Source organism: Paramisgurnus dabryanus, chromosome 19, assembly GCF_030506205.2.
Source record: "Paramisgurnus dabryanus chromosome 19, PD_genome_1.1, whole genome shotgun sequence".
NCBI classification, from domain to species: Eukaryota; Metazoa; Chordata; class Actinopteri; order Cypriniformes; family Cobitidae; genus Paramisgurnus; species Paramisgurnus dabryanus.
The window spans coordinates 6,033,684-6,050,153 of record NC_133355.1 but is presented as its reverse complement, the minus strand read 5'-3'; the positions used below and the strand labels follow the sequence as shown (position 1 = coordinate 6,050,153).

The 16,470-nt window shown below is 39.4% G+C and overlaps 1 protein-coding gene across 2 annotated transcripts in view; it reads left to right on the top strand.

Annotated features, from left to right (window-relative positions):
- LOC135775864 (glutamate receptor ionotropic, kainate 5) overlaps nt 1-16,470 on the top strand; it is a 135,560-nt gene that overhangs the window by 107,530 nt on the left and 11,560 nt on the right. For both annotated transcript variants that reach the window (XM_065286427.1, XM_065286418.1), the window contains exons 13-17: nt 7,102-7,215; nt 7,732-7,841; nt 8,091-8,264; nt 13,581-13,746; nt 14,658-14,883. In XM_065286427.1, the coding sequence (XP_065142499.1) occupies nt 7,102-7,215; nt 7,732-7,841; nt 8,091-8,264; nt 13,581-13,746; nt 14,658-14,883 (790 nt within the window). The remainder of the gene's footprint in view (nt 1-7,101; nt 7,216-7,731; nt 7,842-8,090; nt 8,265-13,580; nt 13,747-14,657; nt 14,884-16,470) is intronic.

The window sequence follows — 16,470 nt, the reverse complement described above, 5'->3', positions numbered from 1 at the left end:
AACACAGCGGTGTGCTAATGAATGCTTGGAAACCATCACTAAATTAACACCACGGCAGAGGCAGTTTGTAGTTAGTAGCTGTCAATATGACTCACTGTGGGCATCATGTTGTCATAGAAACCAAGCATCATACAGTTTACTGTACACGAAATGCATTAGATTGATTGTTGGTAATTGTTATGCTTATTTTAGATTGAGGAACATCAGCGTTAAAAAGAGTTTGAAAAGATTTAACCGGTTAAAATCTTCCCGTAGCTCAATTGGTAACGCATTGCCTTGGGAGCGCAAAAGATCATGGGTTTAATCACAACGAGGCTTTAACAAATGCTGATAAACCTTGTAATCCACTGTAAGTCACTTTTGAAATCTGCAGAATGCATTAATGTACTGTAATGTACATTTTTTTAAGTATTTCTGTTTAACTTTCCTGAGGTTTGCTCTGTTTTTATAACACACGCGTTTGCATATGCAAACTACTTTTATACATACATGTACATTTAGTGGACGCTTTTATCCAAAGGAACTTTACAGTTCATTCAAGGTATACTTTATCAGTATGAATCTTTCTTGGGATTCGAACCCATAACCTTTGTTTAGGCAATGTAATGGTCTACCAAGTGAGCTAAAGATACTGATCAGTGATTACAAACATATACTTTGTTATGAGTATATAGTATGTAAAGGATGGGTGAATGGATAGATATGTAGATGGTTAGATAAATAGGCAGACAGACAGACAGACAGATAGATAGATATTCAGGCAGACAGACAGAGATCCTTCATGACAGACAGACAGACTAGTGTTAATTTTGTCACCTATTTTTAATTTAGTCTTAGTCTTAGTCTTGTGCATATCATTTTTTGTTAGTCAAGTTTTAGTCGACTAAAAGTCTCATCATTTTAGTCTAGTTTTAGTCAAAAGACAACTCAAGGTATCTTAGTCAAGTTTTAGTCGACTAAAAGTCTCGTCATTTTAGTCTAGTTTTAGTCAACTAAAAGTCTTGTTATTAGGGGTGTGCAAAAAAATCGATTCACATTTGAATCGCGATTCAAGCTTTGCCGATTCTGAATCGATTCATAGAATTCCAAAAATCGATTTTTGTAATGCCGTTTTACTATTGTCCTGAAAAGAGTTTATCTCAGTATTCCCATAGATGACGCCGCGTCGTATTCACTCTGACGCCTGCACACTCTTGTCACAGTCTTTCCCACACATTGACTTTACTTGGGTGCTGTGCCCAGTTATATTAACAAGTGCCCAAGTATTTCTGGCGTCAAATTTTGTCTTTTTTGTTTTTCTGTGATGATGACACTCTTTGATGACATTTTGTGTGCGACATGATGAGCTCGGTGTCCGTTCGCGTGCTCTCTGTTTCGCAATGTATTGGGATGCGACGCGAACAAGCTCGTGTCACATTAGGCTTGTTTGAGATGAGCAAATTCTGCGCAGAATCGATCACCGGTGATCAGCGCAAGATGCATTCCGGTTAGAAAAGTGTCCGACTTACGTCCGACTTGCTCTGATATCACGCTGACGTGTACAAAATAACTCTCGCGATGGAGAGGCGGGCTCGTCGGATTCTACAGCCGAGCGCAGTTGCTCTCCACCGACTGCGTTGACGAAAAGCACGATGGGAAAAGACTTGCTGACGACACAGCTTAATGCTCATTTGCCCGGGAATGTCAGCTGATGACTTTTTAATTCTAAAAACTACACTTCCTGTAGTAGTTTTTATATTTATTCAACTTGTTCTTGACTTATGACATTTATATTATTAATAAATTCTTTTAAACTTTTGTATTGGTGTTGAATTATTTGTACTGTGCTGTTTATATTTCACACAGAAACGAGTTTGCATTACGTCTAGACTTAGATTACATTCCAACATTTACTAAGAAGCCTTTTCCAATAATGAACAGTTCAGCTTTGTTGATTCTCCTTATAAACATCTTAATGTAAATGCATTTGTTGGTATTTCAGTTGCATCTATTTAATCCGCGATAAAATACGCGAACGCGATCTCTTCCATTGCTGACGTTTGCAGTCAACAACACAGCGAGATTCATGAAGCGTCCGGCTTGCCTACAGTTTTTTCACTCCTCCCCTCACTGCAGCCGGCTACTCTCGCCTATATTTCAGGCGAGGCAAGTTGCATCTCAAACAAGCCTATTATCCTTCATGTTTCTGAACTTGAGCAGAGTTTTACCATTACAGGACTTCACGGAGCACCCGCGGCACGTATGGTTCCGGGTTTGTATTTGAAATGGTCAGTCAGGTCCGGGTCAGTCAAAGTTAAATTACTTCGGGTCCCGAGTCTGATTAGTAAGTAAAACCCGAGTCGATCGGAGAATGACCGTGAGCGCTACCGTGCTAAAGCTCGCGTGCAGTTTCAGCGTGCCGACGGTTTCTATGGCGATAAAAACGGGCTCTTTTCTAACATTATTAATAAACCATATCTTTTCCAAAATCTATTGCACTGAACGAGCAAAGCTCAAGCTGACTCAAGATTTACAAAACGCAAAGCTGTAATGTAAAGTCCCCTGTCACTGGGACAGCAAGCAGACTTTTGAATCTGAAATAATGAGTGGATTTAGCTTTTTTTAATTGGCAAGAGAGAAATAGAGAGGCACTTTCCTTGCTTCTGCTCTATCTAATAGAAATAATAACCATTATAACACCAGTCACATTTATAATCTATAGACCTGCACTGTCTATCATTCATATACTATATTATTGTATTTAAAAGAGTTTGATAAAAGGGGTCATCTAATTGCTTCATATCAGTTTTTATTTTTGCATAATGACAAAGTAATATCAAACTACATTTAATTTGTTGTGTTTCTTTTCTTTATAATTCTTTATCTTTAATCTCCTACAATCAGTCACATAGGAAGAAGTAAACTACATTTACATACTGTGAATCGTTTTTTAAAATCAAGAATCGTTTTTGAATCGAAAATCGATATTGAATCGAATCTTGAGCCGAAGAATCGGAATCGGATCGAATCGTGAAATTTTCTGAATCGTGCACCCCTACTTGTTATTTTAGTCTACCGTAAAACTTCAAATAATAGCCGAGTCCCAAATAGACGCCTGTCTCTTTTAGACGCCTGGTGTGACGACAGGTTTGGGTAAATAAACGCCTGTCTCAAATAAAGGCCTGGTCTGTTTTTTAGTTTCGGGCTGTATTTAATCTTCTAAAACCCGTCAGATAGTCTGTTTAAGACAGTTCTATGGTGCAGATTGCACACGCTAAAGTTTTGCTTACCGGTAGATGTCACGTGACAGACGCAGTTATTCCGTTACTCATCACTATGAAAACACAACAAGGTTCGTCGTCAGGTTTGAAGTGATGATGACAGTAGCGAAGTGGCAATCGGGAGAGTCGGGACTTTTCCGCCACACTTTGTATTTCTCACGCGGAAACACTATTTATCATATTTAATATGCTGCAGCGCCCAAAATGTATCTGACCGCACTGCTCTCTCTATCAAGCCGTCTCCCCTGGAGTTCTAGTCGAGCGAGCCCAACCAAAAAAAAAAGAAAGAGGCTACACAATAGCCAATCAGAAAATAGCACTGTTGTATCTGGGTAAGATTTCACGTAACAACCAATAAAAAAGCATATCCTCATTTGCTTTATTTATGCTGCCAATAATTTAAGACCGTTATACTTACACAAACTAATTTGTTAAACACATTCAAATTATAAATAAAACGTAATATGTGGTAACCTCCTGCTGTCATGCTGGAACAATTAAATTAAAAGCCTGTCTCTTATAGACGCCTGTCTCTTTTAGACGCCTGGTGTGACGATAGGTTTGGGAAAATAAAAGCCCGGGCTATTTGAAGTTTTACGGTAATTTTAGTCAAAAGAAGACTTAATATATCTTAGTCAAGTTTTAGTTAAAACATTTTTGTCTTTTTAAAAATAAATTATTTCTGAGATTATTTCTGATAACCATTTTAGTCAAATAGGGTTACACACATCTCAAATATTGGTTACACTTGTTGAATGATTTTTGTTGAATGCAACTTTGTTAATGGCGGTGACGTATCTCTATTGCGTGTAAATTGCGTCACCATTCATTCAGTGATGGGCGATAGGAAAGCACCCAGACAGCGATCAGTTACTAATAATAAGCTTTTGTCCTCACAATATACTGTACATTCAGAATACTTGAATAATATAAGGTATAGATTATCAACAATGTTGGTAAATAGCGAATGTGGATCAGAAAGACAAGCCATCTAAGTTACTGAAGACAACAGGTACACGAGAATACGACACAAAAACATCAACACAATGCTGAAAAAAATGCTAAACTTTTTAGCTGTTTGTGAAATATTAATCATAATGTGTGTGGGCTCATTTTACACACGAGACTCTTACTGACCTGATCGCGTATGCCTTTTCCATAGTAGATTCGCGCTGCGTGTGCGTGCAATTGTTGAAAAACCATATGAAAATTACAAAAATCCGATGGAAACATATCAATATTTCTCATATGTAATACGTTTGTAGACTAACTGCTAATGGATGTTACATTGTGAACACTTAGCATGGAGATTTCAGCAGCGCAAGCTTGTCTGGAGTTATGACAGACGCGCGCAGTTTCATAATAAGAGCACGCAGTCTTTTTATGAATGAATTCACATTTAAATATGACCTCATTGCATAAAATGTAGAGACGATTGAAGACGAAAATGAAGAGAGATTTTATCTTAGTTTTTATTTTATCCAAAACATTTTAGTCTCGTCTTTTTTCGTCAACAAAAATGCATGTTAATTTAGTCTTAGTCAGCGTTTTTGAATATGTGTGTAGTCTCGTCATCGTTTCGTCTTAGTCATGGAAAAAAAGGTCGTTGACGAACATATTTCGTCTCGTCTCGTCTGACGAAATTAACACTAAGACAGACAGACAGGTAGGTAGGTAGGCAGACAGACAGACAGACAGACAGATAGATATTCAGGCAGACAGACAGAGATCCTTTATGACAGACAGACAGACAGGTAGGTAGGCAGACAGACAGATAGACAGACAGACAGATAGATATTCAGGCAGACAGACAGACAGACAGACAGGTAGGTAGGCAGACAGACAGACAGATAGATATGCAGGCAGACAGACAGAGACCCTTTATGACAGACAGACAGACAGGTAGGTAGGCAGACAGACAGCTAGATATGCAGGCAGACAGACAGAAATTCTTTATGACAGACAGACAGACAGGTAGGTAGGCAGGCAGGCAGGCAGACAGACAGACAGATAGATATGCAGGCAGACAGACAGAGACCCTTTATGACAGACAGACAGGTAGGTAGGCAGACAGACAGATAGATAGATAGATAGATATGCAGGCAGACAGACAGAAATCCTTTATGACAGACAGACAGAAAGACAGACAGACAGACAGAGATAATTTATGACAGAGAAACAGACAGATAGGTAGGTAGGCAGACAGACAGACAGATAGATATGCAGGCAGACAGACAGAGACCCTTTATGACAGACAGACAGACAGGTAGGTAGGCAGACAGACAGCTAGATATGCAGGCAGACAGACAGAAATCCTTTATGACAGACAGACAGAAAGACAGACAGACAGACAGAGATAATTTATGACAGAAAGGTAGGTAGGCAGACAGACAGATAGAGATCCTTTATGACAGACAGACAGGTGGGAAGGTAGGTAGGCAGACAGACAGAAAGGCTGAGATCCTTTATGACAGACAGACAGATAGATAGGAAGGTAGGTAGGCAGGCAGGCAGACAGACAAACAAACAAACAGACAGACAGAGATCCTTTATTACAGAAAAACAGACAGATAGGTAGGCAGGCAGGCAGACAGACAGACAGAGATCCTTTATGACAGACAGACAGGTATGTAGGTAGGCAGGCAGACAGACAGACAGACAGACAGAGATACTGTATGACATACAGACAGATAGGTAGGCAGACAGGCAGGATGACAGACAGATAGGTAGGTAGGCAGGTAAGCAGGCAGACAAACAGACAGACAGACAGACAGACAGACAGACAGACAGACAGAGATCCTTAATGACAGACAGACAGGTATGTAGGCAGGCAGGCAGACAGACAGACGGAGATCCTTTATGAAAGACAGACAGATAGGTAGGCAGGCAGGCAGACAAAGAGGCTGAGATTCTTTGTTACAGACAAACAGACAGACAGACACAGACAGACAGACAGACAGACAGACAGACAGACAGACAGACAGATAGATAGATAGGTAGGCAGACAAACAGACAGACAGACAGAGATCCTTTATGACAGAAAAACAGACAGATAGGTAGGCAGACAGACAGACAGACAGAGAACCTGTATGATAGACAGACAGATAGGTAGGCAGACAGACAGACAGACGTAGATCCTTTATGAAAGACAGACAGATAGGTAGGCAGGCAAGCAGGCAGACAAACAGACAAACAGAGATCCTTTATGACAGAAAAACAGACAGAAAGGTAGGCAGGCAGACAGACAGAGATCCTGTATGATAGACAGACAGATAGGTAGGCAGACAGACAGACGGAGATCCTTTATGAAAGACAGACATATAAGTAGGCAGGCAAGCAGGCAGACAAACAGACAGACAGAGATCCTTTATGACAGAGAAACAGACAGATAGGTAGGAAGACAGACAGACAGATATCCTTTATGAGTGAAAGGCAGACAGGTATGTAGGTAGACAGGCAGGCAGGCAGACAGACAGACGGAGATCCTGTATGACTCACAAACAGATAGGTAGGCAGACAGGAAGGCCGACAGACAGAGATCCTTTATGACAGAAAAACAGACAGATAGGTAGGCAGGCAGACAGACAGACAGAGATCCTGTATGATAGACAGACAGATAGGTAGGCAGACAGGCAGGGTGGGTGGGTAGATGGATGGATGGATGGATGGATGGATGGATGACAGACAGACACAAAGACAGAAATCTTTATAAATATAAAACTAGTATTGATAAATCTCTCTCTCTCTCTCTCTCTCTCTCTCTCTCTCTCTCTCTCTCTCTCTCTCTCTCTCTCTCTCTCTGTCTGTCTATCTATCTTCCACTGTCTTTCTCTCCCTGCAGAAAGCAGATTTGGCAGTCGCTGGGTTTACCATTACATCAGAGAGGGAGAAAGTCATAGATTTCTCCAAACCTTTTATGAACCTGGGCATCAGTATCCTGTACCGTGTTCACATAGTAAGAAACACCTGCCTGTGCTTGTGTATTAGTTGCATATGATGTGTACTTTAATATCTGTAAGGATGTCATTATGCTACCTGCTGAAAGGGTCTTTTATTAAAAGGTGACACAGTATATTTTTATTATATATTATTTTTGAGTGAATCTCATTAAGCCTATCAAGTACATGTAAAGGTCATATCTAATAAAAATAGGTTTTCAAGATTTTGGCATTATTTACAATTTTTTGAATGACTTTAATCCAATTAACATAGTTGTATATTATTTACATGAACGCACTGTGGTTGTATTTTTTGTACTTTAAGTTAATTTGAAATAATTCAGTTTTTTGGAGAAATGATCGTATTCATCACTGTATTACAGTAAGGCTGTATCCATATCAAAAGCACTTTTATCAAACGTTTATCAACTTAGTCACTTTGTATGAAAGGCTTCACTCAGTGCAACAATAACAAAGCAAGGGTATCTGGAAAACCTCTCAGGCGTTTGTTGTATTGTGTGTTTTTTCTCCAGGGCAGGAAGCCAGGTTATTTCTCCTTCTTGGATCCCTTTTCGCCAGCTGTCTGGCTCTTTATGCTTTTAGCCTATCTGGCCGTTAGCTGTATACTTTTCCTGGCAGCCAGGTACCACACTGTCACTCAATACACTCATATCTATTTCAGTTATCATTTTATTCACTGCCAGGCATTCTTACTGCTGTTCTGCCTATCATAAACGCCAGGGGAGCTTCCAGAAAATTGCTGCTTTAGCCTCATTCCACTTCTGATTTCCTTACTTTACCTTATCTAAACTTTCTTATATTGAGCTTGAAGATATTAAACCTTTCATGAAACAGGTAAACATGTGCTTTCTCGCTCGCTCTCTCCCATCAGGCTGAGTCCATATGAGTGGTATAACCCTTTCCCGTGCTGGCGGGACCGCAAGGACCTTCTGGAGAACCAGTACACACTTGGGAACAGTCTGTGGTTTCCTATTGGTGGTTTTATGCAGCAAGGTTCAGAGATTATGCCAAGGGCTCTGTCCACACGATGTGTCAGTGGAGTCTGGTAAGTGTGAGCATGTTTCATGGTTACTTTCAGGCCCATTCAGTGCATTATGGGAAGTGAAGTTGGTAACATCTTACAATAAGGTTGTATTTGTTAACATTAGTAAATGCATTTTGTCAATCGGACTAAATTTAATCCGATTGGTTTACATGTATCAGTTTACATTAAAAATCTGATTAAAATGTTCATGTACATTCTATATAATTGGAACTAAACGGGGTTGCCAGATTTTTGTATCAAAACCAGCCCAATGGACATTCAAAACTATCCCAAAAGCATCCCAATGACTATTCTCAGCCTAAATACCAATAACATAAAAAACAACTTGTGGAAACCGTTAAAAAGTAGCCCATATCTGAACTCTGCCAAAAAGCAGAGGACTTGGCAACGCTCCGCACAGCATCTCATTGAGCTCATGCAGTTTGACAATGTGACACCTCATTCAGACCACCAACGAATTTCTCCCTGTGTGTTGCCCGTCTTTTTCAATGAGCTGTTTCAAAGGCCATATTTACACTGCCACTTAAGGAAAAAAATCAGAATTGAGTCACTTCGAACAAGCACAGATCTGATATGACCCAAAACGTGTGAGCAGGAAATATTCCGATCAGTTTCAGGCCTCATTCAAATGTGGAAATAAATTGGATATAAATTTGTACATGCATTCGTGTCCACAATGTAAGCGGACAGATCGGATATTCCCATGTCAAGACGTGTCGTGCGTCATTGAAACCGTGACCACCCGCGATCACACGTCTCTTCTTAACTCTTTTCTCATCAGCGTGTTTTTTTTTTAAGTTGTCAGCCAGCACCGGCATTTTTCATGATTTTCATAAAAGTGAATAACATGAAAGAAACAAAAGACAAAAAAAACCATTTCATCCTACCTTCATTACTTCTCTTTTTATCACTTCTCAAATACGGGAAGGTTTCTTCAAAAACACCAAATTTTGAGCAAAAAGCTGAGATAATTAAATTTTTGTGAAGGACTTTTGAAAGACATCAGATGAAGAGCGAGCCTCAAAACTTACACGGACATACAGCTGTTTGCCCCTGGGGCGATACTTCCGTGTTTTTTAAGTTGCGGAAGACCGCCACCTGGTGGATAATAGCGGTATTGCAGATTGCCAGATATACTTGTCATTGGCAGGGAAGTGTTTTATCGTAATTGATGATTTAACCTGTCAATGGCGAGGAAAGAGTTAACAGTGCAATGGAGGATGACGGCTTCACTTAGTGGAGTAATGTTGAAGTTTTGTGTCTTGTTACAGAAATATAGCTCTATAATCTTGTAAAATCATTTCATCTGTGTTCATTACATATGGCGACATTTTACTTTCTTTGTGGTTTAAGCTGTTCTGGGTCAGTATGTCTACCTTGAATTGTTTAATGTAAATGCTGATATTGGATACAAGTCACTTTTAAAAGATGATGTAGGTGGGACGTCCAAAAATCTGATACAGGCAACAAACCGGAAATTGGGCATCTGCAGTGTAAATCCAGCCTAAATCTGGTTGCAATACACAAATGAAGAAAAAATTTGAACTCCACTGCTTTGCTCCCATTGGTAGTCGCTCCCCAAAACCGCTCATCATTTGAATAAAGTTTTACTTTTATTTACTTAAACTTTGCATCACTGGACACACCCATCCGGTCGCCAACAGTCAATTAGGGGCTGTTTACACTTGGTATTAAGATGTGTTTTCATCGATCGGATCACAAGTGGACGAGAGAGACACATTACGTTTACACCTGGTATTTAAATCCGTCTCTTTTGTCCACTTTCGACCGCTTCTGTCCTGAATACTGTGAGGGGGTGGTCCGTGAGACGGTGGGCAAGTCTCTTTGCTGTCATTCAAACCCGAGCGGGAGTAATTATGAGTTTATATGGGCGCAAACTAATATTATGTCGGAGTCCGCTGCTTGTTTAGCAAGTAAACATTCTGCACAGTGTTTTGTATGTTTATATGTTGGAGCTTTCTCTGAATTTTCAGCGCAATTGATGAAATAGCATCGCGCAACTTTCACGTTTTCAAAACGAAACTACGGAGAACACCCGCAGTAGTTTTATCAATGAAAGGCTAAAAATAGCGCCGTTCACCTTATGTTCACGCCAGAAGTCAAAAAAAGACGTAAAACTTGTGTTTAATACCTCAGATTATATAAATGGGTGGAGAGAAGGCGGTCGCGTGTGGCTGTTCGAACACATTCAACCACATATGCGTACCGCAACTCCAAAGCGATCCGATCGTAAGTGGTTTCGACTACCTCTGGATGTGGTTGAAAGTGGTCGAAAGTGGACGCGTTCAAAACGTTTTGAACACCGTTTTACATGTGGCATTAACGTCGTCCACTTGTGATCCGATTTACGAAAACGCATGTTAATGCCAAGTGTAAACAGCCTCTTAAGCTTGTGTTGCTGGAAGTCGCCAAAATTCCACAAAATTGAATGAGATCCCGTCGTTCTGCTAATGGTAGTCTGACCTGTCTGAATGGGGCGTGCTTACAAACAGATTATTTGGTTGCATGTAGCGTACCTACTGAGTAGTATAGCCCTTCAGTTTTTATTTATTATTAATTGAAATGCTTTTAAAACGTCCAAGATAAATGTACTTTATGTAATTGTGTGACTTGAAATATATTTGAAGCACGTTGTAAGTTTGTTTGTACAGTCTGTTTGTTTGGGTGAATGGCCGTGTTTGTCCGTGTCCAGACATGCATTTGTGCGATTTACTATCTTGTAGCCCCTCTCCAGGTTAGTCATCAATCTTAAATCGTGTACTGTAGCTTCTATCTTTTTTTATTTCCTTTGGCTCGCTCTTATATAAAGTAAGCCTTCCTCTCCCTTGCATATTTTCAATTTCGGCCCCGTGCCTTGATCTTGAGGTTATTCGAGTTGAGCAACCTCTTGTAAGAAAGCAACAATGGAGATAAAATAATTCTGGCTCTATGCAGTTGAAGCCAAATGTTTAATCATCTGTAGTGTGAATAGACACAATAGATGCCAGTTTAATACCACACGGGGCGACCCAGAAACCATAGAGCTACTAAGGTTACAGTCAACTTCATCACTGTGCCCCCGAGCGGTTATACCCTACGGGGCAATTATTGTACTTTAATTTATGATGAAAGCTTTTACTAAATGACATTTCCCTGTTTATTTTTTGGAGGCCGGGGTCTTTAGAAAAGTTTTCATTGCTGAGCTCTCTGAGGATTTCAGAAATCTCTTTTCATTACCCTGTGATTCAATACACTTTGCAGCCAAGAATATTTTATGGGTAAGAGCTTCAAGGTTGTACAGTAGCTTTGTATTTTATATGGTTTCTTGCTGGTGGTTTGAATGGCCATCAATGCAATGGTGTCTGTCTGCGGACTGCAAGACAGGGGTGTAACAGGACGGGGGTGTAAACGCATAAATCCCATGAGAAGATGGGTTAAGAGTTAGGTCTGGGGGTACGATTAGGATAAAAACAGCATTTCTGGCTAGATGGAATACAGCTACAGCCTAAATCCCATGAGAAGTTGGGTTAGGGTTAGGTTCTGGGGTAGGGTGGCCATTCGTGCCAGTTCCACCGGACATGTCCCGAACATGTTTTCGGGTGAGGTCTCCGGAAGTCGCGTTGCTCGACAGCATACATCATCGAGTTTCTCGCAATTCAGTTAAAATACATTAGAAAATTAAGATTTATTTCTTTTAAGACATACAATCATTGTAGTTTCATTCTTACCTTGAAATATAACTGATACGTTTCTGAAATTTAACCCGAAATATTAAACCTTGATGACGTATGTGGGTGACCAACGCGACTTCCGGAGAACGCACCCGAAAACATGTTCGGGATGTGTCCGGCGGAACTGGCGCAAATGGCAACCCTAGTGTGGGGTAGGATTATTTAAACAGCATTTCTGGCTAGATGGTATACAGCCTCCATAAATGTACATTTGTATACTTCCAATGTTTATATTTCAACGTCTACTTTATATTGTAAATATCCTCTGATTGTATTTTATTTTATTTGCAGTAGTACTTCATCCATCACCCAGCACCTTAGCTTAATTGCACCTTAATGTTTGTTAATATTGTGTTATTGTATGTTTCTCGTTTTATGTATAATGCTTTGGCAATATTGTAAGTGACACAATCATGCCAATAAAGTGCTTTAAATTGAATTGAAAATTGAAATTGGTATACAGCTACAGCCTAAATCCCACGAGAAGTTGGGTTTAGGGTTACATCTGGGGGTAGGATTAGGATAAAACAGCAATTCTGGCTAGATGGTATACAGCTACGACCTAAATCCCATGAGAAGTTTGGTTTAGGGTTACTGTACATCTGGGGGTATGATTAGGATAAAACAGCATTTTTGGCTAGATGGTATACAGCTACGGCCTAAATACCACAAGAAGTTTGGTTTAGGGTTACATCTGGGGGTAGGATTAGGATAAAACAGCATTTCTGGCTCGATGGTATACAGCTACGGCCTAAATCCAATGAGAGGTTTGGGGTAGTTTTTGGATAGAACAGCGTTCATCCGTCGAGTTTTTACGACATTTGCTGAATCGTTTTGACATCTCGTATGGTATTATGTTATTTGAACAACATCAAGTTACGCCCCCACTTCGAGTTACACCGCTGGGCTGTTACACCCCTGTCTTACAGTCTGCAGACAGACCCAACTCCATTATGGTGCCATTATGGTCTTAGCTGATTGTCATCGAAGACCAGCTAAACCTTTACACCCTGAACTAGACTATTAACCGGTGTGGCCATGTTTGATTTCGACCAGCTAAACCTATACACCCTGAACTAGACTATTAACCGGTGTGGCCATGTTTTGATTTTGGGGGAAGGGGTTGACCTGGATGACGGTGTTTTAAAATGCTTTAATCTAGATTAACCATCGAAGCTATTTTTATCAGCACAGAATCATCACTTTGTTTTTATTGGTTAGGCATGAAATTAGCCAGTAAATTAACCAATGAAAGTGTTCAGTAAATAAACAAAAAAGTGATATTTCTATTTTATGTGTTCAGTCTGATTTACAATCTGTTATCACGCCTTAATAATTCAATTTCAATGACAGGTCATTTCACAGAGTTAGCAAAACAATATTTGCTGTCTTATTTATTAGAGCTGGCATCTTATCTAGTGCTTAGTTTTATGTGTTTATCCATTTGATCAAATCACCTTTATCTGACTGACACTTCGACCGTAAAGTGAGTTTGTGTATGTCAGCATGTTTTCTAATGTAAATAGCGATCTCTAATGCCGATTTCTGGCAGACGGAGTAATGTTTGTGTGTGTTTGTGAAACAGGTGGGCTTTCACACTGATCATCATATCCTCCTACACGGCGAATCTCGCTGCGTTTCTGACGGTTCAGAGGATGGAGGTGCCCATCGAATCTGCTGACGACTTAGCCGATCAGACCAACATCCAGTACGGCACTATTCAAGGAGGAAGCACTATGACCTTCTTCATGGTGTGTATTAACTGGTTCTAGTGTGTAGATTTACTGTAATATAGACGTTTTAGTGGTAAAAACACACATTAATGGCGATAATGGATCAGCACTATGTAAAGATAGGTTTGGCAGGTGATCTATAGTTAAGATTATATAGATTATATATTACACATTTACATTAGCTCAGTTTTGTTTTTGATACGCTTTAGCTATGATTTGAGGTAAGGTCATCTATTTTTTGTTTATTTTGCTTGTTATCAGTAATATACTGCTCTAAAATGACTCTGTTGTTATTGATTCTTTGTGGAGTTTACCGGAAGTTACGTTTGTTCCACGAAAGCCGTTTATTTATGTTGTTAATCCTGAAACCGTCTATACATGATTAGTAATAAACCATTTTTATATTGAAAAGGTCTGTGTGTGGGATAGGTTTACAAAAAGTAAACTTATTATAAAAACAGTCCTCAATATGATAGAATACTGTATGTCAAATCAAATTTGTCAGACAGGTTCACAGTGTGTGATGTCACGATGCCTGACTTCCTGTTTATGACAGCTAACAGTTGGCTTAATGACTCATAGCCACATCTACATTCACGCCCGGGGCCATGTTCTCTCCCGCGATCAAATATCATTTTAATCCGAGTATTCTTTACAAAAACCAAGTTTTATTTCTCTCTCACCCTCTCTGTCTTTATTTCCCTGTTTATTTTACCACTCGCCTCGCACGTACTTTCCAGCACAGACTGCACATATAAATTGATATATTATATCCCAATCTGCCACTCTTAATCTATTTCACGCTGAACGTCTGCCAATAAATGTTTTTATCCTCATTCACCTGTCCTCACGTCAACCCCTAAATATAATTTGGCTCTTTTTTTGACTTTCCTTTCTCCTTTCCAATGACTTTCATCTTTGAATCCTAGAACTCACGCTACCAGACGTACCAGCGCATGTGGAATTACATGTACTCCAAGCAGCCCAGCGTGTTCGTGAAAAGCACGGAGGAGGGCATAGCGCGGGTTGTAAACTCCAAATATGCCTTTCTTTTGGAGAGCACTATGAACGAGTACCACCGTCGCCTCAACTGCAACCTCACGCAGATCGGAGGCCTGCTGGACACCAAGGGCTACGGCATTGGAATGCCTTTGGGTGAGTGACATTGCTACTGTAGATACTGTACGTGCTGACACGGCGAGATGTTTTTGCTTTTGCTGATGATATGGGTTCAGATGTGCTTGAGTATGTGTGACATTTCTGCCCCATGTTTTTCGCTTGCCTTCTGTTATAAAAATGCCAAGAACAGTGTTTTTAGTTCTGACAGTTATAATCACGATAACCCAAAAACAAGAAAGCCCTGTCTCAATAATACTGTGATACCGCACATCTCTGTCTTAATGTTTTTTCCGGATAGATGGCTTGACACTTCATGCAACGCTTGAGAAATACCAATTCTAACTTAGTCTTTGACATTTGGCATTTCTGGCGATTACTGCTTGACAGGCAGAAATGTGACAGAGAGAAAAAAAACACTTTTAAGCCATATGTGTTTAGCATCGAGTACGTTTAACACTGATTAGTAGGCGTGACAGTGGGGAAGACTTTAGGAGGCGACATGAGGTTTTAATCGAGGGTAAAGAATTGCTCTGTGTGAGATAATGGCCACTGTTGAGACTTACACACTGGAATAATACACTTAAGAGAGGTTTTCTGTACTTTAGACCAAATGTCAAAATGTAAGCAGCTTATTGGATAATGCTGAATGAGTTCTTTCATCCAGCTGTGAAAGTAAAATAGGTCATAAAAGTGTCATTGGCATCATGTGGTGATTTTGTACAGTGGGCCCATGGCTTAAATTGTGTTACGATTTTACTACGTTCTTTGAAAGGGGATCAGCATTACTTAACATGCTATTGGCCTACAATAGTTGACTTTAAATTGCACAAATTGAAAATTTGTCAATTTTCACAAAAAGTTTTTACTCATGCATGAGTTGGTATTTTAATTTAAAAATTGTATATATATTACAAAATTGCAATGGAAAGGTTTTTTGCATTTATGTGCGTGATTTTATTACCCTTTAAAATGCACAAATTGAAAATACGCTTAATGGAAACACATTCATTTGGCAAAATTCCCATATATCGCAAAAAAGTTTTAATGCTCGTATGAGGTGGTACTTTAGGCAATTCAGAAAAGGCTTATATCACAGAATTGCAATGAAGAGGGTTTTTTTAGCATTTATGTGCATGATTTAATTATCCTTTAAAATGCACAACTTGAAAATACGCCTAATGGAAACACCTCAATTTGTCAAAATTCCCATATATCACAAAAAAGTTTTTATGCTCGCATGAGGTGGTATTTTAGGCAATTCAAAAAAGAATATATATCACAAAATTGCAATGGCAATGGTTTTTTTTTTTCGCCAAAAAGTTTTAATGCTCGCATGAGGTGATATTTTAGGCAGTTCAAAAAAGGAATATTTCACAAAAATTGCAATGGAAAGATTTTTTGCATTTATGTGCGTGATTTACCCTTTAAAATGCACAAAGTGAAAATACGCCTAATGGAAACACGTCACTTTGGCAAAATTCCCATATATCGCAAAAAGTTTTACTCTCACATGGAGTGGTATTTTAGGCAATTCAAAAAAGGAATATATCACAGAATTCCAATGGAAAGGGTTTTTTTAGCATTTATGTGCATGATTTAATTATCCTTTAAAATGCACAACTT